Below are 27,346 nucleotides of genomic sequence, written 5' to 3'. Positions count from 1 at the left end.
ATACACAGAAGAGGTGTTAAATTCCTTTTGCCGATAGGTATAGGGGGTTTCCCACAGTGGTCAGTCAACAACCAAGCCTATTTACCATCAGAAACAAAACCACCAACAAAACAAATCAACAACCAAGCCTATTTACCATCAGAAACAAAACCACCAACAAAACAACCTTCATGGGCAAAAACCTCATCAACAGGGCAGCTTTTGAGAGCATTCCACAGGGGTTAACTAGGGACCCTTCTTCATCAGTGTTTCGCTGAATTAGGCCCACGACACCTCCAGAAGGCTCAACAGTGGTGTCTGGTGACCCAGACCCACCCCTCTCCACACTCATGATGGGTTCTCTACCAACAAATCCTTTGTTGCTGTTGCTGTTTATGATCCAATCAGCAACATCTCCAAACAAAAATGCAAACGCTTGATGAGGGCACCAACAAATTCTTCAGTCAACCCTCTTCTTTGTTGTGGCTGTTTATGATCCGATCAGCAACATAACCAAACATAACATTATTAGTTTAAAGTAAAGGAAAATCGTCTACATTAGGCGTAGTAATAGTAATAGTAATACTTGTTAATTAATTAAGAAATATATAATGCAAAATAAGCGATTGCATAAATATTCGCCCCCACCCCCTTAAAGTGACTGACTTAAAACAAACAGCTGTCCAATCAATTAGTCTCACAATTAGTGAAATTGAGATCACCTGAGCGCAGTGAATATTTATAGTACAATATAAAGACACCGGTGTCTGGAAGGTCCAGTCAGTATCGGTATTCCTGGACAAAAGAACATTAAACTATTCAGAGAAAGTATTATTGAAAAGCATAAGTGAGGGGATGGACACAAAAAAAAGTCACTGAACATCCCCTGTATAGTTCAGTGAAATAGATCATTAAGAAATAGGAATATGGCAAATGTGTAAATCTGCCAATAGCAGGCCGTCAAGAAGAATACTGGTTGGGGAGGCCACCAAGGCACCTATGACAACTCTGAAGGAGTTAAAAGCTTTTGGGAGCTGAGATGGGAGAAACTGCATACAACAACTATTGCCCGAGTTTACCAGTAAAGCTCTATGGGTGAGTGGCAAGGCAAAGCTCTTATTAAATCTCGACTAAAGTTTGCCCAAAGACATGTGGGAGACTCCAAGGTCAAATGGAAGAAGGTTCTTTGGTCTGATGAGACCAAAATTTAGCTTTTTTGGCCATCAGACTAGATGTTATGTTTGGAAGACACCAGACACTGCACTCTTAAAACGAATGTGTTGAAAATAACACAACTGTGTTGTTTTTGACATACTGTATGTCTATGTCAGATAGGTTCAACACAGTTTGTGTTGTTTCTAACACAGGGTGCACATTACTACAAACGCACCATCTGTAATTTGAAGCATGGTGGTGGTAGCATCATGCTGTGGGTTGTTCACAACCGATCCCCTTCCACCCTGACAGAGCTTGAGCAGTTTTGCAAAGACAAATGGAGTAAAATTCCAGTATCCAGATGTGCAAGCCTAACTGAGACCTATCCATGCAGACCCATGCTTTAATTGTGGCCAAAGGTGCTTTTACTAAATGTTGTCCTGAAGGGGTGATTATTTTATGCAATTGCTTATTTTGCATTATATATTTTTAATTAATTAACATTACTTTGTAGAAATCTGCTTTCACTTTGACACTAAAGAGGGGATATTTGTGAATTGTTGCAGAAAAAGATTCAAATTATAAAAGCAGTTAATATTTTATAGTATAAACTGCGCGGTAGAGGGTAGACTATATAGTGTGGTGCAGTGAAACCTCAGTCCTTGTCACCTTTAGAGATGTGACAGCAACATACATTAGCAACCATGGGTTAGGCACCTTGCTAATATGCCTGGCACCAATAATTTGATGTGAATGGCATATTTTGGAGCCATGACATTCTGTGTTTTGTGTTATGCGTGATTGAAGTAGTACAATTGACCAGTAACAGCCTGTCCTGTTATTTTGTTGACTCTTGTCTTTCCCTCTTTTGATGTCTTATGTCCTTACAAATAGCTAGAAAAGTCTTTATTTGTCTATAAAGATAACGCCTGTATGACCATAAACTTCCAATTTCATCTGTTTTACAAAATGATGAGTTGCATATGGCTGTGGTTCAAGTGTAACATGATGCATATGGTAAACCCCTTATAGAAAAAAAATATTGCAGCAATTTAACATGTGATAGCTGAAATACTCCTGAGTTAGCTCCCTACTTCAAGTTCAGTGTTTCCCTTAACTGATATATGTGTTTATTTGGATTAACGTTAATCTGTTAAAACATTGATGATATGGATCACCTGATTCAGTCACGCATATTCATGTTTTTGTCACCTAAAATGACTTGTATTTGCTTAGTCTAGCACAAACAGAGACTGGGGCTCTTTGATACAAGCCTGCTGTTAGCCCCAGGTCCATGTGCTGTGAAACAAAACATGACAGACCTGAAGGGAATTGCCCACATGAATGCGGCTCCACAGAACTGAATGAGGAATAGGGTCTTGGTTGTTTATCTGCACCAGCTCTGAGGTGTGTCCTAAAAGTATTGTAATAAAAATAATATGCTATCAGGCCTAACTGCTGTCTAGCAGTTCTAAAGCTTTAGAGAGGTTAGGAGTCAGTTCAAAAGTTAGTTAGACGTCAGTGATCATGCATGGGCAAGTTGATTTCATCTGTTTCATTTGATATGATTGTCAGTGTGTGCCGAGAACCTGCTTGGCCATTTGTAAGAAGAGAGCATGAGATCTTTTGGTTGTTCTGTCAGACAAGATTCAAAACCAGTCAAATCTTTTGAGAACAAAAGCTGTGCTTGCTGAGGGAACCAGTTACAGTGTGTTAGCAATCAGGAAAAACAGCATTCAAATCATAGGACCAAGTACACCGTCCATTTAAAACTGAGAGTGTATCAACTAATCTCCACTCTCTCTCTCTCTCTCTCTCTCTCTCTCGCATTCTCTCTGTAGGGCGGCCTGTCTGTGGACTCCATCTCAGACTTGGTGGAGAGCCAATCCAGGCTCCTGGAGGCCCTGCAGCTCTCCCACCCTAATGAACTGGACATCAGGAAGGCCGCCACAGGTCGAACCCAGACCAAACTCAGCCTCAATCCAATCTATTGTCAGGTGCCACGTGTGGTAGAACGCTGCTGCAAACACATAGAGACCCACGGTCAGTGAAAATTCCAGAACACTTTTTTCTCCTACTTATGTGTGCATTCTGGAACCTCTTTCTACTCAAGATAGTAACACTGAGAGGAGAGTGAGTGGGAGATTCTGCTCTGCATTCCTTAGTACTTGTGTAAGCTGCTATTTAAAATAAAAGAGGAATACTTCAGACATTTTATTTGAGTTGGGCGCAAAATCACTTAAACCTTATTCTAAATGTTGAATTTCTGATTCTTATCTGTAGATTTATCAAAGTGGTACTCCACGCCATTTGTGACTATGTTTGAGCTCTAGCTCCGCTCTAATAGCTTCCTCTCCCTTACACAGGCCTCCAGACAGTGGGAATCTTTCGAGTTGGCAGCTCAAAAAAGAGAGTTCGGCAAGTGAGTGATCGTTTTACTATCTTACTGCTCTCTAGTGTTGGCACAGAAGAATGCTTTTCGTATAATTTTTTAACATATTGTAGTGCCAGCATGGAAACTAGGTGCATTTACCTACTGACAAACTGATACACCAGTTCCCTTCATGGATTTAAGGTGTGATGTGTCATTAATGCTGATTACAATAAGGCTTAGATAAAAGTGTTTTAAAGGCATCCATTTGTAAGGGTTTTTTTTTACCTTAAAGGTACTCTAAGCGATGTTGGATATCGTCATTTCTGTTGACATTCAAACTAAACAGAAAGCTAGCTCGCTACTCCCTCCCCCTCCCTCCCGTGCAATTGAAACTCTCTCGTAGGTGACTGGCTGGAACAGTTTGTTATGTTTTTATAGTCGTGTGGCCGCGTAACATCGCTTAGAGCACCTTTATAACAACTTTAAAGTAATTTTGATGGCAAACTAACTTGTAATAGGGAGAATGGAGCACTCTCTCAACCGTATCAGCCTTGCAACTTCACTCTCCTCCAACCTGGGGAATCAAAAATTGCTTTATGGCAATTGTGCAATAGCCTACTAGTTGTAAATCACGATATATATTACCTTGTCAGTCTACATGGCTCATTGGAGATGATCTTTGTAAACAAATCCACATGCACCGTGTCCAGGGGGAACAGTGCAAGGTATCAGTGGAATTTAGGTTGAATATCTTGGATGTCTGCATTGGATACGTTTAAGTGTGTGTCCTGTATCTACGTACAGTAGCATGTGCTTCTGTGTTGACATAAATTATATATACTTAGTCATTGGCAACTCTCTCTGTCTCTCTGTCTCTCTCTCTATCTGTGTGTGTGTGTGTGTGTGTTTGTTGGCAGTTGCGTGACGACTTTGACAGTGGTGTGGACGTCGCACTGGACGAGGAGCACAGTGTGCATGATGTGGCCGCTTTGCTGAAGGAGTTCCTGAGAGACATGCCAGATCCACTGTTGCCGCGGGAACTTTACAGTGCCTTCCTGCATGCCAACAGTAAGCGTCAAACCAAACATCAGCCACAACCACACTATATACATTTGATCCTCTAAGCTGAGTAAACAGTCAAAAAAGAAACACAAAATAATAAGTTTGGTGTGTGCTTGTCTCTGTATCTTTAATACCTTCTCAAGGTCATTGTATAAGTATAAGTATAGTAAGTATATACTCTTTTGATCCCGTGAGGGAAATTTGGTTTCTGCATTTATCCCAATCCGTGAATTAGTGAAACACACTCAGCACACAGTGAACACACAGTGAGGTGAAGCACACACTAATCCCGGCGCAGTGAGCTGCCTGCAACAACAGCGGTGCTCGGGGAGCAGTGAGGGGTTAGGTGCCTTGCTCAAGGGCACTTCAGCCGTGCCTACTGGTCGGGGATTCGAACCAGCAACCCTCTGGTTACAAGTCCGAAGCGCTAACCAGTAGGCCACAGCTGCCCCCATTGTAACGCTTTGTGTGCATATTTGTCTAAAATCAGGCAATAACTGTCCCTCTGTTGTGCTACAGTGCTAAGAGGGGCAGACCAGTTGAGTTATTTACAGCAGTTGCTGTACCTGCTGCCACCTTGCAACTGTGACACCCTCCTGCGTCTGCTGACGCTGCTGCACACGGTTCAAGAGCATGCACAGGACACCACAGGACCTGACCAACAAGAGGTGTGTGTGTGTGTGTGTGTGTGTGTGTGTGTGTGTGTGTGTGTGTGTGTGTGTGTGTGTGTGTGTGTGTGTGTGTGTGTGTGTGTGTGTGTGTGTGTGTGTGTGTGTGTGTGTGTGTGTGTGTGTGTGTGTGTGTGTGTGTGTGTGTGTGTGTGTGTGTGTGTGTGTGTGTGTGTGTGTGTGTGTGTGTGTGTGTGTGTGTGTGTGTGTGTGTGTGTGTGTGTGTGTGTGTGTGTGTGTGTGTGTGTGTGTGTGTGTGTGTGTGTGTGTGTGTGTGTGTGTGTGTGTGTAAGAGAAAGAGAGTGTGTGTGAGAGAGAGAGAGAGAGAGAAAGTGAGTGTGTGTGTGTGAAATGGCCTCCCTGAGGTTGTATTTGTTGTTTGGGCCTCCATCTGTCTGCTCTCTTTGGTCTGCTTTTGTGTCCCATCCCCATCTCATCATCATTATGTGACATGATTTTGTGTCCCATCCCCATCTCATCATCATTATGTGACATGATTTTGTGTCCCATCCCCATCTCATCATCATTATGTGACATGATTTACATTGTGGACTCTCACTCATTTACAGGCAGACTGGACACGCAGGAACATGCTTACACATGTTTCACATTCACTCCGTTTACAGTTTACACACACACACACACACACATGCACACACACACACACACACACACACACACACTCAGTAATTAAATTCTGTTGAATTGTAGGTCTTGGGCAACAAGATGACGGCAACGAATCTAGCTGTGATCTTTGGGCCGAATCTACTACAAAAGGACAGAGAGCTAAGCTCACAGGGTCTGGGCATTGAGGACAGTGCAGCCATAATCTCAGTCACCCTCTACCTCATCCAGAACTACCAACGCCTCTTCACGGTGAGAGACCAGAACAGACAAAAGAAATGCCATTTAACCGACACATTGTTGGCCCACTTCCTTCTAAATGTAGGCCACACTCAATAGTATTTTATCTGTCATAGGGTAACACAATACTGTATGCTCATAGGCAGTCACACACCACAACTATTAGTGACATTGTGGCCATGTCATTTCCATAAAGACTGTGGGGTGCACTTGGTGAAAACAAAACCGTGTGGTTGCGTTTGTTCATTTGAAAATGTCATAGAACTATTCTGATGAGCTAGACAGTCTGAAATTGACAACATCTGGATTGAGTGAGTGCTCCTAAAAATGTCAAAACAGGCATATAGAAAAAATGGCTGACTACAGTTTTTCTCGATTGTTTTGACTTGCTTAAAGAAACTGGGATCCATTTGGTCTTCATGCACACATTTGCACAGCAGAAGTCATCTCTTGCAAATGTGTGCACGCATTTTCATTGGGTTCACACATTTCTCACACCCTTTTACAAAACACAGATGTCATTCAAAGTCCCCAAACTCTATTGGTTTCCCCATGCTAAACAAAAGGAAAACATCTTTCCACAGGTTTTCACTTATGCAAGGATTCCTTGCATAAGTCTGAATCTCTGATACACCTGTGTGAAACTCCTTTGCACAATTCTTCAATCAGCAATCATTCATTATTCATATGAATTCATATGTTCTGTGTTGCTATTTGCAAGTATGGATCTAAGGTACATTAGAGAAAGTACTGTATTGCCTATTTGTTGAAGAAAACAGTACAAAGGTGTTTACTGTAGGTCTATTTTGATAAAAAATGACAAGTTGTAGTTCAATAAAATGTGTCTTGTCTAGGTGCTTACTGTAAGTCTTGATAGTAATGCCCACTGTACATGTCAATGGCAGCTACATCTTGGGAGGAATGAATACAATTATTTTTGATTCAGTACATTTTGTGTTTTCATAGTTATTTTCTGAGACCAGAAAAATGAGAAAGAAATGGAGCAGACATAGCAAAAATGCTCATTTTGAGAACTATATTTTGCATTTTGTTGTCTGGTGTGTAATGATTTGACGACAGGATGTGTTGTTTGAAGGCAAAATTTGCTTTTGCTGCATGTTCTAAGTGTTGAGAGTAACAGCCTTTTTGCAAGCAAAATGTATAATTTTGTTCAGACATGGTGTGAACTGTTTTGAAAACGTGATGTCAGAATTGACACAAGCATCAAAATGATCGAGAAAAACTGTAAATGGCCGACTATTCTGTTAATGCTCATGTGATGACCCGTCCGCTGTGATGTGCAGGTGACAGCTGAGCTCCAGCAGGAGGTGCTGATGAGCCTTATTCAGACGGACCCAGACATCATTGACTACCTTCTGCGTAGGAAACTCAGGTTGACCTCTTTAATGACATGCAGCCTATTACAACATTTAATCCTTTAATCCTCAATCCCCAGGAAAGGAATCACATAGACCTTGTAAAAGGATTCACATACTATTTCATACACTTCATTTACAATATAGGGTAAAAGCTTTATGCTACCTAGGATGTATGTTAAAAAAAAGCTTGGTGGTGGATTGTGTTAATTTGAAAATACCCATTCAATTCTGTCAACTTAGCTCGACAGAAATCTCTTCTGCATTTCCATGTGTATCCTCTCTTCCCCTCTCCTCAAATCACGCCCTGTCAATTCTCCCTTCCTCCACCCTCTCTTCTTTTACATGTCCTCTCCTCTCATCTGTAACGGTCAACGCTCCTGATCGGCCGGCTCTCCCCGTCTCTCTCGCCCCTCAGTGGCAGTTCTCTGACCGTGGAGAGTGAAGGTGGAGGTGGGCAGCAGGACGTCCAGACGTTGGACTTGGTCGAACAGATGAGTGGAGACTTTTCCCCTCCAGAGCCCCCCTCGCCCCTCTTTCCTGACACGGCGGGTGGAGGCAGCCTAACCAGCGAGGTCTTCCTTAACGTGCTGCGACTGAACACCAGTAGGAAACGTGAGTTTTTTTAACCTGACCAAGCACAAAAACATCCCCTCAGGATGCTTTATTTAGACGTGAGTGGTCAAAGTCCAATGACGACTACTTGTATTTCCACTGATGCAGATGTTTCTCACAGCCCCCGAGAGCGCATTCCCTTTTGAATAAACCATTTTTTCCGGAAGGTCACTGCACTGTTTGTCATGTGTGTCTGTGTTACAGGTTCCTCTGGGTGTCCTGGGAAGTCCATTGGTCACATGCGTCAGTTTCACTCCCATCACAATCTGCTGAGTTTGGCTCAGCCCTCCCAAAGAGATGACCTGGGCTCCCCAGAGCACAGGCCAGGGGACAGGTTGGCCAGCTCAGGAGAGGGCCTCCACTTCAGCCTGGGACTCGAGTGCAGTGGCTCTTTCCTCCAGAGCTCCGCGGAGAACAGCATATGGGTGCGGCAATCGGGCCAGATGCCGTCCAGCAGCACGACTTCGTTAGAGGAGAGCAAACAGCCCACCAACTTCTGGGACTTTTTCACGGGCAAGGTGTCCGGCTCGGAGACTTTAGTATGACATAATGGAGACTGGTGCTATAGCTTGACCACCCTGTGTCTGGACTTGTGTTTAACCCACCCCTCCCTCCATTCCTTAACCACATACATATATGTTTTATATATGGCAGTCTGTATGTCTCATCATAGTGCAGTGTAATCATACCAAGTTTGATCCCTGTCACTTTTTGATGTTCTACCTTATTGGGTCTCATTAATGAAACTTTAAAAATATAGGCCTACTACAAAATTGTGATTGACTGATCCTTCTAGAAAACAACTCTCTACAGAACTTGCCACACCAGCATTCTCAGAATGCATGCGTTAATGAATGTCAATTATGTAGAGAGGGTTATACCTCAAACTGATTATTCTCGTTAGCACTGATACCATCAGCTACACTCCACTTCCTGTGCTCTGACGACATTGAGCACAGAGAGCCGGAAAACTAGTAGTTAGCGCCCATTTCACATTTTATCAAATCAATCTGTTCCTCTGCTTGTATTTCATGAATGAGACCCATGTGTAGGCCTAGTGTGCATATCGCTGAGTGACTGTAGGAAGTGGTTGTTGGCTGAATGTTGCTGCGGCCTAGTTTGTGCCATCAAAAACGGCTATAGTGTAAGGAAGCATCTTTTTTCCTGCTCCCACTTTACTGAACAAAAACTGTTGAAAGAATATATTTCAAAATTTGGGTCAGATTTCAGATAAAATGTTTCTAATGTACCTGTCGTTCAGTTCGAGCAAACCCTAAATATTAGGATATTTGGATGAATGAAAAGGTGCTAAACCTGTCCTCTTATCCTGATAAGCTCAAAAATTGGCACATTTGGAAGTGCGATGAGAGAATTTTAGCCCTTGGTTTTGATAGGCCAGATCCTGTTGTGTATATTTGGATCATGTATTTGTAGCACACACACATTACTGCATATGGTTTATACATATAACTGTTCAGTTAAGAGGACCTTTACACTTCCATACATTGAAGACCTGCTTGTTCTCTACTGCATTTATAATATTTTGCAGATTGTTTTCATACTATAGGTTGAATATAAGGCTAACAGGGTCTCCGTGGGACAGCTGTAGAGTCACTATGTTCTAAGATGAGAATCTAGAATCTAAGATGTGGTCATCTGTGTTCAAAGATGTGGTCATCTGTGTATTGTGTGAAACTGATGCCATCACAGTCAAAATTAATTTCCATTCAGACGAAACAATTTTCTGCTCACTAATTATGCTAATGAGCATTAAGTAAGTATTATCTACTTAACATAATTTATACTGTTGCGTGACCAGTGCAACAACTGGAAAAGCATACATGCATACAACAATTCTAAATTCAGTTCAGATCAATTCTAAATCTCAAATCATGAATGTATATCTGTAAATTGTATTTGTTTGTTGTGCAAAGTATTAATATCATGTAAGTGTAAACACTTCACAAAGCTTTGCTTTCTTATTTATGATTTATACACACACACAAACGTTATTGGCATCATTTTCACTCTATAGACATGGCATACACGTAATTGTTCTGAAGTCAAATGCAAGAGAGTTACCATGTTCATGTATTAAACGTGACATTCACAAGTTTTGAAATTAATGTCTCATTTTGGGCTTCCAGGGGAATGAGGGGATCATGACCTGATAGACATTTTTTAATGAGACCAGATACCAACAAAAACAACATCAATCATATTACTTTTAAAAATATAATAAAACGTTATTGTGAATAATAGCAACCACATTGATATTCTGTTGGTAGCATTCAGTTAACATTGGAGCAGGCCTCAAAGATGCACACTATACACCCAGCTAATTAAGGAACTGGTCTGCAGAAAAAAAAATCCATTAGCCATTGGTCTACATTACATAGCCCTTCACTCCTCTTGCAAACCAGACTTGTTTGCTGCTGTAACTTGCTAAATAGCTTGACACATTAATTTGCTTCCAGGCACATTGGTTGCCCGCTGCCATAAGTGCTATCAACAAGGTTAAACGCATGCACTACAAAGTCCGTCAAACTCCATGGACAGGTTGAGGCCGGGACCATGTACCCTTGCGTCCATGCTGACACTTATAGACATGCAAAGAATTGCATAGAAAAAAAGGGAAAAAGTAATCTCTACTAATTTTTAAATAAATGAAACACATTTTCATAAATTATTTAAATAGTTCCAGCATTGTGTTTTTGTGGGTGTTTCATTGTTGATCACTGAAATCCTGTCTGTGTGTTTCTTGATGCAGATGGCCATGACTTGGAAAAGCCCACCTCCTGACTGACCAGTCTCAAATGTGAGAAAAGCTGATAACATCACATGAACTTGAAAAATGGAAGGAAACAGAGGGGCAACACTTTGACCCCAAATATCTGATTCGGGGCAAGTTCTCTGCCTTTTGTCTCAAAGGTCACAACATGGTGCACAGCCTGGTGGGTGCTGCTGGAACTTTAAAGTACATTTAAGGTACACTAGGGGGCAGTGTTTATCCACGAGAGATTGTTTGTCCAACTTAAATGTAGTGTTTATAAGAGACATAATTTACTTTCACAAAATACTGTACAATGTGGTGTTTTTCATGTTTATGTTTCGATGCTCAATGGAGATATTGTGTGTCTGGATCTCTGATTATGATAAAAAAATGTACACACTTTTGTATATATGTAACTATGTACACTGATAAAATATAAGCAGAACCTATGCTGAAATGTAAATTCTTTTTGGAAATACTTTTTTATGTGTTAAAAAAACATAACTTGTGGGATACACAGTAACCTACAAGTGAATATTTGTATGCTAAATGTGTTGACATTTACAGGAAAAGTAAAAATGTGTGTTGACATCTTGCACATGTTTGGAAAGACAAGCATATCCCAGGAATTAAGAGATCAAAGAAGCTGCACTTGTTAGGTAGTTTTGAGTGCACGTGACAGCTAAAGGAAGGAACAAATCCAAATCCATTCCAAACTTGCTTGTGGTATTGATTTATTAGGTGGCAGGAGAGCATCCTGTCCTCAACCACATCATCCTTTTTCCAACCAACCAACCAAAAAAAAAAACCAAAAGAAGTAAAATGCAAAACATGGAACAAAAATGGATGGAAATGTAGCAAGTAGCCAAAATTAGACATTTCCAAGTAGTACAGCTTACTCAAAAGTGCACTGTTAAATAAGTCAGGTCTTGAATTGGTTATTTCACAATTTCTATAACAGGAAGGACCAGACACAGCGTGTGGAACGGTCTCTCTCCATGCGCTACTTCCCACAGTGCATAACTGTCTGTCTGCCTATTACTTGTTTATCATGTATTAACTTTTTTATTTCATAACTGCTCAAGCAATAAACCACATCAAATCAAGCTATTCTTAATCAATATATTTTCATGGAAAGGTTTGCATGTTACATCACCATTGTTCTCCCTATAAAAAGTATGTGACCTACATCAGGGTAATAGACAAATTCGTAAAAAATATATGCATATCATAAAGGTGAACATCTATGTTAATAATATTTAAAACAAAAACATTTCCTTGCTTGTTACATCCAGTTATGTAAGTCTCAAGCTGTGAACTTACTTCATTTTTGTTTGTTTTTTAAAACAAATGAATTTAAAGACTAATAGCATAGTCAGCAGCCGAGTATAGTCTTTGAACCCTGCCCAATAAAAGTGAATTCTGCAAAGTAAAATGAAAACCTACACAAAATGAAAAGGTTAGATGATTTTAACATAAAAGCCAGTGTATTGATTACGCAGTTTGGTTAAGGAATTTATGTCACAATAGCAACTTGCTTGTTAGTCAGCTTCTAGCTAACCTAAAACATGTTGAGGACATTGGTGTGTTGACAAGAAGTACAAGTGAGTCTGGCTCTATGTTGCTGTGACCAAACGTTGCCAGTGTTTGCTACTGAGGGTGATTCTCTTTGGCATGGATTCACTCATACCAGACATAATCATTCACCTGGGGGGTTAACTCACAAGAAAGCTCAGGGCAAGAGCGTTGGCTTGGAAACCTCTGCACAGAGGTCAAGTTCAGGATTTCGTTTTATACTGAAAAAAGAAAAAGAAAAAAACCTGGAGCTAGACACCAAGAGATGTTCAGACAGATAAAAATCCCAACAGCCCAAAATCTTGCATGACCTTCCGTAGTTGAGTGATCACAACGGACAAAACCCAAAGCCAGCCATGACCATATTACTCCGCCTCAGTCCTTCTGCTAGGTCAAAGCACATTTACAAAGTTACCAAGTACATTGTGTAGGAAGAGCTGGCCGCATGTGGGCATGGCTAAGCGGTAGTTATCAGGCTAAATTGCTCAACACTCTCAAATGTCTCAAATCATCTATAATAACTTATCACTGAACTCACCACTATCGCTCATCCATACATTCTTTTTTTTATGTAAAAACAACAGTAGCCGCTACTGTGGCTGGAATTGTGTGCATTCATTGGTAGGATTAACAGTGGGAATTTGAAGACAGACGTTTTTTCTACATTTATGCACTTTGCAAGAAAATCGCTGCAAAGCACTGTTGACATTAGATGAGTGTACAAAATGCACCTTAGATCCACTCCATTCACTCTAGGTTAGCAAAATATTTTACATTCAATACTTAATACTGAGGCAGTATTCTTGGCCATTATTGGGGAGGTGGGTGTGCGGAGAGAATACTGGTTTAGCACTGAGATTTACAGGGGAGTGTTTCAGCAGCATCAAGCGTCAAACTGCGCTGAAGACAGCAACCTCAGGTCTCCAGAGGTGAAGCTTGACATGATCATGCACTTACACACAAACGCTTAACGTAACCTCCTCCGCCAATGACAAACCAAAATATGTTTACAGTACAGCCTGAACAAAAATGGTGTAAGAGCAGCAGTTAAATTAAGCCCCCCTTGCCCACCCACCCCCACCCACGTCATTTTAAACATAAAAAAGAGGGGGAAAATCCCATATGTAGGCCACTACTCTTGGAAGAGTAATCTAACACCACTACCATCACAATAGTTCCCCATCACCCTCACTCACTCCACACGCACGCACACGCTCTGTGATTGTATTTATGATTAAAAAAATAACAAAATTAGGGAGGGAAATGAAACATCCATATCATCCTTCTCTTGTGTAGGCAAAAAACACTTCATCACCCCAGATTAATTTGCAGTGCAGAAAGTTAGGAAGCCGATTATAATATATTATTATATATACCATGGTAGAATTGCATTAAAAACACCCCTTGGGAAATAAATTTAGAAACGTGGCTCAAACATATGACACATAGATACAAATTATTAATAATAAATAAGCTGTTTTCATAGGGTTTAGTGTTGCACGTGCACACAAACACACCTACACCAATAGCTGAGACCCCTGGCACCTCAGACTATTCTGTGTGCAACTAAACATGGCACCATGCCCGGCCAGTAAGCATTCCTTCCTACCACGCCACTCTCACGCTCATACTCTCGCATACAAACGCATTCACAAAAAACAAAGGTTCGTTCTCCTCTCGGGCCGCCCCTTCTGCTGTCCTTTGCGGTTCAGCACAGTGACTTAAAAGAGGTATGGAAGCCCTCTAGGGTCAAACCAAGAAACCCAAACTAAAATAATAATAATTAAAAAAAAAAAAAAAAAAACATTTGGAGGGTGCAAAAAGCTGGGAGGTGGAATTGGTGTGTGGTATGTGGGTGTGGTGAGGTGAGGTGTGAGGTGAGGTCGTAGCAGTTGCCGGAGGTGGGAGGCGGGCACCTCCTTTTCCGTCTAGCTGAAACTGGGGGCGGGGGGATCGGAGGTGTAGCAGTATCCCATCCTCTTTGCTCTGGCGTCTGCTTCTGTCTGAGGATCAGTCAGCCCCCAGACAGCTCCCCCCCCCTGCTCAAACACCTGGGTGATTAACAAGGGCCTTTTTTTTTTCTGCGGAGGAGCCCGACTTTTTCCTCTGAAGTAGTGCGGTCCCTTTTGCCTCAGCAGTCCGCTGGTTCAGTCTCTGGACTGGTAGAAGAGGATGTATCCTGACTCAGAGTTCTTGGAAATATCTGAGGTCAGGCCGTAGAATTCCTCAATTGCCTGAGCATCGATTTTCTGAAAGTGGAGACAGAAAGAGTCTGAGATAAACTAGTTTCACTGTTTGTCATTTTGTCAGTTTCACTTCTGCAGCAAACACCCCACATACACAAAATCTTTTTTTTTATTTTATGCCACGCAGGAGATCATCGTCCACTGGTGCTTGTCTTTAGCAGGCACGTCTAGTTTACTGCCATGATTTTTCTCTCTCCCAACCACCTTTCTTGTCATCTTACATTCGATTTCTCAGTCACTCTCATGTAGTCAACCCTGCTTCCCATTAGGAAAAAAAGCAAAAATAATCTTCCCTCTACTGACGCTGTACTACTGCTGCTGCGCACCTTTCTCCTCATCTTCTTCTAAGGCATTTAAGTCTGGAGAGATGTGGACCATAACTTCCAATGGTATTTATGAACGCAACATGCAGGTTTTTTGAGAGGCCCAAAGTATCAGCAAAGATACCATCACTCTGTCAGCCCCCCCACTGGATGAGATTTAAGATCAGTTTAGACTATACCATCATAACTCTCTGTTATCAGACTCACACTCTTGATTGTTACTCATCATTTTTGGTTGCAAAGTACTTTCAGATTAAAATCATAACCTCACAAAGACCCTGGGATGCTGGACATTAAAGACAACGCACTCCGGATTACAGGTTTTAGCTTCGGGAGCTACAATAACATTTCATCACAGTTTAAGTCTCCTTCACGGTCTAATACACAAATAACTGAATTCAATCACTCTTACCTCTACTATATCATCATCAAATAGCAGCCAGAAGCCATGGCTCTTCACAATGGTAATGTAATGACCACGGTTTGGACCACTGCAGGGGGGGAAACATTGATTTCATGAACATTCTGTATCGGCTCGTTCCATTCCACATGAGCTTCAGGGCATTTTGCATGGAAAGAAAATTCTTTTCATTTAATTTCATGAATTTCATTCGTTTTTGCCATGTTAACCCAATAACCTTAATCTAAAACAAAGGGGATACATATTACCGGTATGTTTTCAAAAGTTTAACTGGCAGAGAGATACTCCACCACATTTACTCCAGAAAAGCGAACGGGTAAGATTTCTGTCAAACGAAGACGGGCGACCTGATCCAAACCTACCTGCCACAATGCACCACCACAGCCACCAGGTCGTACATTCGGTCAGGATTGGTGGCATCTCCGGAGGTGTTGAAGAGCCGCAGCTCCAGGGGGAAGACCACGCGGTAGGACAGCTTGGTGTATCGGTGCAGCTGATCCATGTATTTAAAGCGCTTCAGGTGCAGGGCCAAGATCATGGGCAGCTTCTTTACACGCATCCTGTGAGCCAACACAGGCGAGCAAGACAGAGCAGATCATGTGGTAAAGTAAGGAAGTAAGACAAATGCAGAATGTACTAGTCTAAGAGGATGTACTGTATCCTGACTCAGAGTTTTCTGGAAATATCTGCGGTCAGGCCGTAGAATTCCTCAATTGCCTGAGCACATTTAAACACAGCTTTCGTGTCATTTGTCCACACCAACCCTACGAGGACTGTGATCTCTATATATATATTTATAATATATACATATATTCAAAATGTACCTCCTCAGTTGAAATGTAAGAACAGAGGTCATGACCGGGAGATTGTATCAGGATGTTTAATAAGCTCAGTTATCAGATTTGTCTAACTGAAAAGGTTTCAGTTCTTAATTGTTTTCAGACCGGACTAAATCAAGTTCAAAACCGTTTAGTAGCAGTTACTAAGCATCCACACTGAATAATGTTCAGCAAGTTGCGTTGTACATTTTTGTCACACTTTCCCTGTCTACTATTAATCTTTACCCTGACCTAAACATTAACCTTTAGTTAGGTTTTTTTTGTGGTTGCCAGTGCACTGTGTATTGAACTGTGCAAAACTCCTATGATGGGTTTTAGACCGTAATAAAATTGGAGTTTGTGTGGTATTTTTTGATGTAGCAGAAAAATCTCCATGCTCTCTAATCTAACCAGAAAAAAGTCATCTGCCAAATCTTATAACCAAAACCATAACCATAAGGGATTGTTATTGAAGAGACAGTGACACAAAAGGACATCACTGCATTAAACTGTCAACAGCAGTCATATTAACATTTCTGCTGATCAAGCAATACATGATCTAGCTTTAAACTGGCTCCATCAATACATCTTTAGGATAGAATGCATCACCGCAAGAGATGGGGGAAGGATTGCATGTTCTGTGGGATGAGTTCAGTTTTTTCTACACCATTTGATAGCAATGGTCATGCATGTTTCAGACTCTTATTTGGTGCTAATAAAAAGTTGATCACAAAAAAAAGAATAGACTGCATCCAGACTGACTCTCCAATACAAAGCGTAGCTTACCTTTTCTGTGCCTCCTGTTTACTCCGACACTGCTCACAGTAGTACTTGTACTCACTACATAAGGTCTCAGTGTTGCTGAAGCCCCTGAATAAAAAAAATAAAAAATGGGTCATTTCTGACAGAGAGAGAGTTTGGTGCGGAGTTGTCATTGTTAAACATTCTTGTGCTAGGAAATTTAAACCGCTATTCCCCATTTCTTCTTTTAACCCTTCAGCAGGGGAGTTTTTAACATTCTGACAGAAGATTCTGTTCCGCAACAATGTAAGGTTCAAAAATTCAATGTTGAATTCAATAAACCCAGATATTCTTTAGAACGTTCGATTTCCAACATTCCTGTCACACCGGTGTGATGGTACCAGCTGAAAGGTTAAACTAGCAATATGCAAGTCTGGCTCGCTGTCAGCTAGTGAGCTAAATGTGCAATTCAGTGATGAAAAAACACCACTCCTGACAGTGTTGGTCTATGTACATGACTTGCTTTGCCTTACTGGTTTTGCTCCTGCTAGCCCCTACTGAAGTACATAGTAGTATTATGAGACAGGACAGGCTGGGGCTAGTTGGGTAGCGCGCTAACTTTAGTTGATATCATGTGTCCCCATTTATTGAGAACATCATACCAAAAGTCTATTATGTGTGGAGAGAGTCTGATCTCCCATCTCACCTGAGACAGTGGGTGATGGACGTATTCTGCTCAACATCTACCGACAGGTCGAGAAAGTCCTCATCCTTACTGCTCACCTGGGGAGGGAAGAAAAGGATCTCTTAATCATTTTGGAAATCTACAAAAGCTGGTGCTGGGCAAGCGCTACAATAGTGGAACCTGACACATATTAAAAGAGTAGCAGCTTCAGGAGCCGCACCTGCTGCTGTATACTTACTGCTTCACAGTTGAGGCAGCGCGTCTCATTGGTCAGTGTGCCCTGGAAGATATCGTGGACCCAGGTCGACTGGGTCTTCTCCTCCGTTTCACCTTCACCCGTGTTACTGCTCCCTCCTCCTCCTCCTCCGCCACCACCACCACCATTTTGCACCACTTTACCATTCTGCTGCCGTTCTTGGCTTTTCTCCTCCTGCAGTAGGTCAGCAATGGTATTGAGCAGGTAGTTGAGAAACTCATGAGCATCCTGCTGCATGTAGTTGTCAAAAAGCTCTAGATGAACGAAATAGAGACATGGGGGGGAGGCATTTGTTAAATCAATGACCCTATCTAGTCTGTACTGAAATGTACGACTTGTACTACGATACAAATTAAAATAGAAAATACTGTGATATATGCTACACATAAACCTCAGGAGCAATTTAACTAATTCTTTGCTACTGTTCCCTACGAACGTTCTCTCCTCTGTCAAGTGCAAAACATCTGGTTCTGCTCACCGTTTTCCTTCCTCAGCCTTGAGATGAACTTCTTAGGTGGGATGACACCAACCTTCTTCTTCTGGGTGGCAATACTGTTGAAGAGGTCAGCTAAGCAAGTAAGCAGGCTTTCCTTCTTGCGTGGCTGGACCTTGTAGGCCAAGACTTTCTCCCGAAACGGCCGGCAGAAGTATAAGGCCTGCAGTACTGAATTACAGTAGCAGGTGTTCCCAAACTGTTGGAAAAAAGGCAAATTCATGTAAATAGAGAACAAGAGGTGGAAATAAAGGGGGGGAAAAGACATCAATACCATTCGTTGTATCATGACTACTTCACAAGACCTGCTCAAACAGTGTGAATTGTGAAAGCAATTTCCAAAAAAAGAGTACCGAATTAAATTAAATATTTAAATATAAAAAGGCATGATTAAATTAAATTAAATATTTAAATATAAAAAGGCATAATTAACAGAGATGGAAAAACTGGAGCCAAATGAACAAATACTGCCAAATGGAGAATATATTTTATTTCCAAAATACAATCACACACAAGGACCTTGAGCCAATTTATTATCAATCCACCTCAGTTCAAGCAGGAGCACAGCTATTAAATTCTGATTTTATTGCCTTGGAGTTATTGCTATGGAGAGAGATATAAAGTGAAGTCAAGTATAGCAAAGTACCATAGACTTAGACTTAGACAGACTTACATTGACCAGCCCAAAGTAGTGTTCATTTACGGGAAACTGTTCCGGTCCAATCTCCTTCTCCAAAGCAGAGGCATTGGCGCCCTATGGGAAACAGACATCAATGTCAATTTTTAATAACCTTGGCCTAGGTAATCTTCGAATACCTTTACCCTATTCGTTAAAATGATCCTTTAAAACCAAATAAGCAGTGATAAATGAATCATATAAAAGGTGTACCACTGGCATCACAGTGTTACATACTACTGCTAAAGAACAGAATAAGGACCTATCCCATCTTTCACACTTAGAAATATCTGAACACTACATTTGAATAGTTAGAGAACTAAAAACAATCCATCACTGACAATCAATTGCATGATTTTGATTTGTTTTCATTTGTCTGGAGAAGTAAATTGGCAGTGGGGATGGGTTGTAGACAGACCAGCACCAGTATAAACTGCTATATTACTGACATAGTTATGAGAAACAGGAGATGGGGAGCAAGCCCAAATAAGCAACTCTGCCTAAGAAACAAGCCTTAAAAAACCCGCAACAAAAATCCCGCAACAACCAATACTTGGCAACTGCCATCCTACTAAGATGCAATCATCATGCTTTCATTGGGAAGTGGCCCTACCCTTTACAATCGATAGGCCTATAAGCACGTAACCACTGACAGGTGAGTGATCCGAACTTCTGACCCCGGTTCTAAAGGCCGCCCAAACTAGGGAAGGCGGTGTTGTTGAAGTGAGTGTGTACCCATGAATGAATGGTAGAGCCCTAGAATGTTTCCATCGACTGTTTGATGGCTCAGGGAAATGAAAAGGGAGTTAAGTCTACTGGGGAAATGTCTGAGGTGGGGATGTAGTCATAACTGGCTTTCAATCAAGCCATAACATACTCCGTAATCTTAGATGTAAATACACAGGCAAGAGTGATGGCCACCAAGTGTCAATAACTTGTTTACACTTCACGTGGTGACAACAGACCAAATGTTTTGTGACCTTAAAAAACTATGATAGCTTGCTGCGTGTCTGTAACTTATGATTGGTATGCATAGCTAGCCGACGTCACGAAACACTGACTCTAAACTATAAATTCCTCTCTGTTACATACACCCTAAGATTAAACGTAATGTAAGATCAGATGCAGCTGAAACAAATCTGTGTTTGAGGTCATGTTACACACCGTCGAAATGTACACATTAGCAAACTAGCTGGGTCACACACGCGAAACGCTGAAGTCAGCTAAGTGATGTGAATGAGGAAGTATTTAGGCATATTTATTTTATAAACATGTTTGACTTAACAAAAATCTTCCCATCCGTTTCCTTACACTTAACCCAACCTCTAATGTTAGCCGGGTATAACAGGAGCTCGCGTTAAAATAGCATCACTAGCAGTAGCCAGGTAGTTCTAACTCGCGCAGTGGCATCTGGCTAGCGTTTGGGTGTCTGGCTTGGCTATGGCTAGCCAGCGGGCTAACGTTAGCTGAATGACTAGCCTTGTGCTAAAAATGTCCACTTATTTGTTTAACGAAACCTTCCACAAAATCAACTTTATATGCTACATTAACGTCATAAGTTTGCCGTAACGTATAGCGAAGCTGTACACAATTTAACAGTTCGCTGTCGTGTTAACATTCATGTAAACATTACTGGGTGGGAAGCTAGTGATAGGTAGCTAACAGCTAGGGTTTGCTTATAAGATGGTGTGACATAAAGCTGAAAGGTGACCACAACAATCAGGACAGTTTTGATGGGTAACGCTAACTAACTTTACTGAATCAAGTATGTTGGTATTAGCTAGCGTAGTGTTGCTGCATTTAATATAGGCACATTTTAGGTGTACTCCCTGTAGCCAGGACAGATGTATAAGAATGCAGTAAGTTAACGTTGAATGTTTAGGTAATGTTATGTACTCTTAGCTAGCGTTAGCTAGCCACTAGCCAGCTCGGTTATTTCCATCCGCCTAAAGTTAATATCACTGGTTGGTTGTCTTACACTTTGCTTTAACTTAATTTACAGTCGGAAAGTCACTGCTCTCACTAATGTATGGCAATTAGCATTAAGAATAGAACAACTTCAAATTGAAGTTGCATAGGAAAATAAATTAAACTTTATACACAATGCCATGCATCTTTCTGTTTAGATGTTAGTCCAGGTAGCTTGCTATAACTTTACCATGGGCGCAGTGGACAGGACGCCACTTAAATCAACATTACACTGGCTAGCTTGGAAGCTAGCAACTGCAGAACACTTTAGAAATTAAACCACAACTTGCCATCGTACAAATCGAGGCGATCTTTCGGACTGTCATCAGTATTTCCATCCGTCTTCCGCCATATTGGACCGAACCCCAATTTAAAACAGTGACAGCCGCTATGGCTGAAGTTCCTTGGAAACCTTACGCCCGTCCAGATCGAAAACGAAATGAGGGAGTGTCGCTGCTGAGCTTGATGCAACATCGCTGGCTAGTTCGGTTTCCCATAGGCCGTTTTCTCCTCGCACTCGGCCATTTCCGTGAGTATTCGTGCACGCGCTACATATCTTAACTTGACATATGTGGTGCCTGCATAGTTTTGGAAACAATTAACGTTCTCTCATTGCTGATGCATTAAGCAGACGTGCATCAAGCAGAAGTAGCACAATAGCTGTTAAACTGAAACGAAACGTATAGCATTAGGTTACTCACTCAAGAAAAACCATTTCTGTAGCCCAAGTTTAAGCATAAAACACAACATAAAATACTCTGAAATGATGCAGACTGCGTAGAAAGGCTATCACAAGGCAACCTGAACGGATGTACCTAAACTTGGGACTGTCACAGTGTAGTCTGAGATAGATTGAGTCGTCAGACGTATCCCTTGCTATATCACGCCCCCATATCCTATCTCGAGCGCTTCTCTCCCTGACTAACGAAGTTGCAAGATGCGTCTTCTTGATTCAGCAGGATTTTGCAACAATTCTGCCGGGACCAAGGCTATTATGTAAAAGGAGCCTACTGCAGGAACTGTAGCCTATCTGCGACCGAACTAAGGCGAGTGTCCAAGGAAGCGTAGCCTGGGTTTAGTGGTAGGTAGTTCTGAAAGGTTGGTCGTTGCAGCTCGTCTTCTGAACACTGTGATGAGTGCGACAGAGAGGACCTCCGAGATTTCATCAACTTAACGGAATGTTTGGAGGAAGAGAAATTCAGATACGGCGGTGAAAACGTCTACATATGCTAAATGCGCCTCCTTATCGACAGTCCCAGAACAATGAGCAGTGGTTCTAGCAACTTTCTGCTAGTTCCCATACCGGAGTATCCCGTTCTGGACATTGATCCTAACAAAAACGTCAAGATTGTCGTGCTCGGCGCAAGTAACGTGGGGAAAACAGGTAGGATATCCTAGCCTACTTAGAAGTAACTTTTCGTGATAATTTCTGATTTGTAGATTGGATATTTCATTATTGGCTATCCATGGTGAATATATTAATTAAATGTCATAGCGTATGTCAGGGTAATCGGTGTCTTTGTTTTAGGCCTTGTTCGTTCTCAATCACTCTTTACCATTTAGTCATGGGGTCATTTTCATATTAGGCTACATTAGCCTATATGCCATTCAGCCTATTAGGCTATAATGCGTGTGCTCATTCGAGATAATGCATGTAGGTTAGTCATGTAGAACAGTTACACTGTAGACTTTGTAAAATAAATAGGTCAAATAAAAAGCCTAACATGTTTTGTACATTTTTATGCAATAATTGCCGAAATGGGAGAAAATAAATGTGTGCATCTGGGTAAACGGTCTCGCCAGGGGGCGATATTTGCACATTCCAGGAAACAGGCCTGTTGTCCTGCCTATTCGTCTGGAAGTCTGGAATCTCTCTCTCTCTCTCTCTCTCTCTCTCTCTCTCTCTCTCTCATATGTGTGTGTGTGTGTGTGTATGCCCGATGTGTTTTTAAACCATTAGACAATAGTTTTAATATGGCATCTTTGTTAGGCAGTTGCTGTGCAAGAAAGTGCATGATTGGCAGGTTCTTACTGGAGTACTTCATTTTCTTTAAACTGCAGCTTTAATTGTAAGATTTCTTACCAAACGGTTCATCGGAGATTATGAAGCAAACACGGGTAAGACGCATTTCACTTTGAATCCATTTTAATTCTGCACTTTTGCTTTCACTCATTTACTCATTTAACTAATAGCATACATTTCAAAGATAGGTTTTGGTGTCTCAACTGATTTTAACTCCTAGTTCTATCCCAGGAGCCCTCTATTCACGAAAAATCACCTTGGATGGAGAGCAGGTCTCCCTTCAAGTGCAAGACACTCCATGTGTCGCTCTCCAGGTAATAGCCCACATTTATCCGTTTTCATATAGGCTAGGATATGGATGAAATTGCTCCTATGCTTCTATTTTTCTTGAAAGCTCATGTTAAACAGTGCCTATTGTGCCTATTGTAATGGATCTTTTTATATGAAAAATAAAGTAGAAGGTGCAGCAAAGCCAAAATGTAAGGTCCTCATATGAGGACGCTAGGCCTCAGGAGGATATCAATAGGCATGAACCTCAGGGATCGCAGTCACACCATTCTAACATTAAACTTTAAGTCATATCAATTCAGTGCTTTGACCAATGAGAATACAGCTCAACAGAAACAGAAACGGAAAAATGTCTCTGTTAATGGTTAGTTACTACTTTGTGCCCCTTTTCTGGTTGAGTCAACATTTAGGACTATGCCATTTCTTCGTTCAACTTGTATACAGATACCAATGTTGGTCTTGAATCATGATGTCCTCTGTGTGCCAAGAAAAATAAAGAAAAGAATCATAAATATAACATTACATACATCATACATTAACTTTTCTCTCTCTGTCTCTATCTCTTTCTCTTAAACATTTGCTGAAAAGGATGATGCTGAGGGTCTGTACTGCCAGGAACAGATCAACCGATCAATCTACTGGGCTGATGGCTACGTTTTAGCATTCTCCATCACAGACCTTAGTAGCTACCGCACCATACAGCCCCTGTACCAGCACGTGCGGCGCATCCACCCCAGTGGGAACATCCCTGTGATCCTGGTGGGCAATAAGAGTGACCTGCTGCGTGCCCGCCAGGTACCCGCTCACGAGGGCGAGGCGCTTGCTACTGAGCTGGGTGGGACATACTTTGAGACATCAGCGCGGGAGAACCATGAGGGTGTCCATTCGGCATTTCTGCATCTGTGCCAGGAGGTCAGCCGTGCCCTGGGAGGTGGCAATGGAGAGAAGAGGAAGGGCGGACTTCACCTGGCCAGGCCAAAGTCTCCCAACATGCAAGAGCTTAAGAGGCGGTTCCGGCAAGTTCTGTCCTCAAAGGTGAAGTCTGCCACCACTCTATAAAGGAATTGGTGTACCTTAAAGACTTGAAACAGAGATTAAAGCAGATGTTTCATCATCAGAATATAGCACAGCTTTGATTGTCTTTACAGAACAAATAAGGACCTGTTGTTTTAGACTAACAAAGTGGGATTGACTGGTCAAAAGTTCTCTTAAATTTTGTTATTTCATTGTCCATATTTGTAAGCATGATATCACATTCAAGTAATGTGAAAATTCAAAGAGGTATTTTCTTTGAGAGTGTGTGTCAGGGTGGAATTTTTCCGTTACTGGTGAAAGATTTCTCCACCTTGCAATCGACTATTCTGTTGCAGTCCCCTGAACAATAAACAATTCTGGATCCAAAAATATTTTTAGAAATGTGTCTTTTAGAAACAACCAAAGCAAACAATAATAGAAAGTCACACATCTTCTTATGTTCCCATGTTGGGTACTGTTTCTAGACATCCGGAAGTTTTAGCCACCTCCCTCTTCCTCCCCCCAAAAATTACCCTCTGAGATGATGTTATTGGGCCATGGTTTTCAGACTGTTTCAAATGTCCTGGGGGCAGAGGCTCTCGACGGGTGCTTCTCATGACCTCTGACCTTATTATGCGACCTCTGGGTTTTTAGGGGGTTCTGCATTCTCTCAGTCTCTCTCGGCCTGTCCTTCTCCATCACAAGGAGTGGTGGCGAAAGTCCCTGATAAGGCCACATTCCACTGTGGCTCACAACATGCATTCCTTGTTGACCATTTGCTTGTTCACTCCCCCACATTGATATGGTCATTTTTCAGAATTTATGTGGAAAGTCAGACAGTTGATATTGAAAAGCACAAGTGTTTGTAAAACTCTTATTAAGAAAGGATAGAAGCAATTCACCCCAGCAAAGCAGCAAACAAACATTGTTTCTAAAATAATGACAAAATAAGTCGTTCCTTTTCAAACATCAGTGTCAGAAAAAAAACATATTGTTCTGTGACCTTAGATGAAATATAAAGCAACAGTCATGTTTCTCAACAGTTGGAATTAGGCATTGTTGTAGAGATTCTTTTGGAGGCTTTTAGCATATTACATCCCTGTTGTTTTATTCAATCTGGGATTTCCCCTTCTTTGACACAAGCTGCAATATATGTGAGGACTGATCTGCCATTGGTTTCCTGGAGGACTAGCTGTTCCGCCTACTAATATGCCATGGCACCTCAATGAACCTGACTTGTCTGATGCCTGAAGAATGTCGTTTTCTTTATCAGTGCTATCATGCTTGCCATTAGGCTTTCACTTTGAAAACACTCTTTGGCCAAGATTTAATCTAGTTCCTGTTCAGATATGCAACGGCCAAACTGGGGTAGAGACACATAAACCCAGATACATGCAGATCCATTCACACTGCACTTCTCTGGACTGGGGCGTAGTCCGTTAGAGTAGTTTGCAGTTGACTGCCCTTAGTCAGGATGACGTCAAGCATTACCAAATAGAATCCGTTGGTCCTTTTGAGGTAGATTTTCCTTATCCAGCAATCTAACAATCTATCTCTCTCCCTCTCTCTCACGCTGCATTTTGTGCACATTTGCACATATCTGCCTAGTTATTGTGTTAACACATCATGGATGGGATCGGGGCATCCCTAATGTTCTTTCTGGATTCATTCATTGATTAATTAAGTGAATATGCTCAATTAAAGTAATTAATCTTATCTCCTCTGGTTTAAGACTGGGTGGGATTCATGAAAAAGCAAAAAAAAATAAAAAAATTCTCAGCAAAACAGAAAAATTCTCAGGAAAATTACAGAATTATAACAAAAGAATGATCAAGTTTGTGGCAAAAAATGTTACAATATGAGAAGACATGTATGAAGAACACACATGTAGGACCAGGATGTAAAACCAGCTTCCTGCCTTTTCTTCTCAGTGCTGGTTCATTATCAGGAAATTCAGGAAGTTCACTATGGTCCACAGAGAGTCTGACAGGGAATTTAGATCCCAAAGGAAGTGGGGAAGGCAAAATCGGGAGGGAAGGGGATAATGGATGTTTAGTTGTCAAACAAGAAGGATGAGCCCATCATCGTTTCACTTAAATATGGCCTGTGGGTGCCCTGACTCACATTAACACCTCAACCACAGCTGCAGAGGACCTCAAAGTCTATCTTCATCTCCATAAATGTCTTCACAAAAATAATATTATCTTTAATAGTGACTTGTCATTCTTGTCATCCCACTACTTACACTTACACACACACACCACAACACAACACAGCACAGCACAGCACACAGCACAAAACAACATATTTTCAGGGTATTAATTACAAAATGATTCGTAATCAAGTTAGGATGTACTGTTTGGTCAGACCAATGACCACATCTCTGGGATCCCCGAGGGATTTATTTCCAGGACTTTGAGTACCCTTTCTTAAGAGGTTACGGTAGCTTCTTTTTGTGGACTCTGACCTCACTGTATATGTATTTCTGTCGGTCGTTACCCAGTATTCAGAATCTTTTATCTTCCTTCTTCATCTGCTGCAGCAAAATAACAGTGTTGGCTAAAGCTATATCTATTTTAAGATATGGTTGAAACTATGTATTTGTAGTTCTTGATCTGTGCTAATGTTTTGATTGGCAATAAATAGAAATACTTGATCCCTGACTATTTTGATCATAGACAATATAGGAAAATAAAACCATGAAATGTCAGTGATGTCAAATGTGTTAAGTGTTTTTGTTGGAATAATGTTTTGTTCTACTGCCAAAATAATGTTTACTTTTCCCCAGAGAATTAAGTGTGTCATTGCAGTCACCAACAGACTCACTCTTCTTTTCTCTCCTCTACCATTAAAATAACACATTATAGTTTTAAAAGAGAAAAAGTGGAAATGCATATTTCATATTTATTTTGTCATGTGTGTCTTAATGTAACATGATTTTAAGGTTTGTTTT

The 27,346-nt window shown here is 41.3% G+C and overlaps 3 protein-coding genes across 4 annotated transcripts in view; 2 read left to right on the top strand and 1 right to left on the bottom strand.

The window, feature by feature from the left end:
- Positions 1–10,206, top strand: part of arhgap36 (Rho GTPase activating protein 36) — a 39,058-nt gene extending 28,852 nt beyond the window's left edge. For both annotated transcript variants that reach the window (XM_076289131.1, XM_076289132.1), the window contains exons 5-12: positions 2,976–3,177; positions 3,501–3,556; positions 4,426–4,576; positions 5,090–5,238; positions 5,950–6,114; positions 7,407–7,495; positions 7,897–8,093; positions 8,298–10,206. In XM_076289131.1, the coding sequence (XP_076145246.1) occupies positions 2,976–3,177; positions 3,501–3,556; positions 4,426–4,576; positions 5,090–5,238; positions 5,950–6,114; positions 7,407–7,495; positions 7,897–8,093; positions 8,298–8,638 (1,350 nt within the window). In that variant the 3' untranslated portion in view covers positions 8,639–10,206. The remainder of the gene's footprint in view (positions 1–2,975; positions 3,178–3,500; positions 3,557–4,425; positions 4,577–5,089; positions 5,239–5,949; positions 6,115–7,406; positions 7,496–7,896; positions 8,094–8,297) is intronic.
- A 1,377-nt stretch (positions 10,207–11,583) lies between these two features.
- Positions 11,584–21,673, bottom strand: usp12b (ubiquitin specific peptidase 12b). Its single transcript, XM_076289133.1, has 9 exons — positions 21,359–21,673; positions 19,098–19,178; positions 18,410–18,623; positions 17,914–18,185; positions 17,697–17,773; positions 17,036–17,119; positions 15,794–15,991; positions 15,423–15,501; positions 11,584–14,690 (listed from the first exon to the last, which is right to left on the bottom strand). Exons 1-9 carry the CDS (start codon positions 21,404–21,406, stop codon positions 14,589–14,591), a joined length of 1,155 nt encoding a protein of 384 aa, XP_076145248.1. The 5' UTR covers positions 21,407–21,673; the 3' UTR covers positions 11,584–14,588.
- Positions 21,674–21,844: 171 nt separating this feature from the next.
- rasl11a (RAS-like, family 11, member A) lies at positions 21,845–27,049 on the top strand. The gene is made up of 4 exons (XM_076289134.1): positions 21,845–22,452; positions 23,130–23,186; positions 23,323–23,405; positions 23,968–27,049. Exons 1-4 carry the CDS (start codon positions 22,302–22,304, stop codon positions 24,436–24,438), a joined length of 762 nt encoding a protein of 253 aa, XP_076145249.1. The 5' UTR covers positions 21,845–22,301; the 3' UTR covers positions 24,439–27,049.
- Positions 27,050–27,346: the final 297 nt, after the last annotated feature.

Source organism: Alosa pseudoharengus, unplaced genomic scaffold, assembly GCF_046254945.1.
Source record: "Alosa pseudoharengus isolate Yale_2024_CS ecotype anadromous, Long Island Sound unplaced genomic scaffold, YU_APseudo_1.1 YU_APseudo_1.1_scf_17, whole genome shotgun sequence".
In the NCBI taxonomy this organism is placed as follows: domain Eukaryota; kingdom Metazoa; phylum Chordata; class Actinopteri; order Clupeiformes; family Clupeidae; genus Alosa; species Alosa pseudoharengus.
Note: the sequence above shows the minus strand (reverse complement) of the source record. Positions and strands in the feature narration are given on the sequence as shown.

Excerpts from the sequence above, each read along its gene's own strand:
- usp12b (XM_076289133.1), bottom strand. The coding sequence starts at position 21,406 with ATGGAAATACTGATGACAGTCCGAAAGATCGCCTCGATTTGTACGATG. Across the intron at positions 18,624-19,097 it reads ACTACTTTGGGCTGGTCAAT|TTTGGGAACACCTGCTACTG; the intron begins GTAAGTCTGTCT and ends TTTTTCCAACAG. Across the intron at positions 17,120-17,696 it reads TCCATCACCCACTGTCTCAG|GGGCTTCAGCAACACTGAGA; the intron begins GTGAGATGGGAG and ends TTTTTTATTCAG.
- rasl11a (XM_076289134.1), top strand. The coding sequence starts at position 22,302 with ATGCGCCTCCTTATCGACAGTCCCAGAACAATGAGCAGTGGTTCTAGC. Across the intron at positions 22,453-23,129 it reads AAGTAACGTGGGGAAAACAG|CTTTAATTGTAAGATTTCTT; the intron begins GTAGGATATCCT and ends TTTAAACTGCAG. Across the intron at positions 23,187-23,322 it reads AGATTATGAAGCAAACACGG|GAGCCCTCTATTCACGAAAA; the intron begins GTAAGACGCATT and ends GTTCTATCCCAG.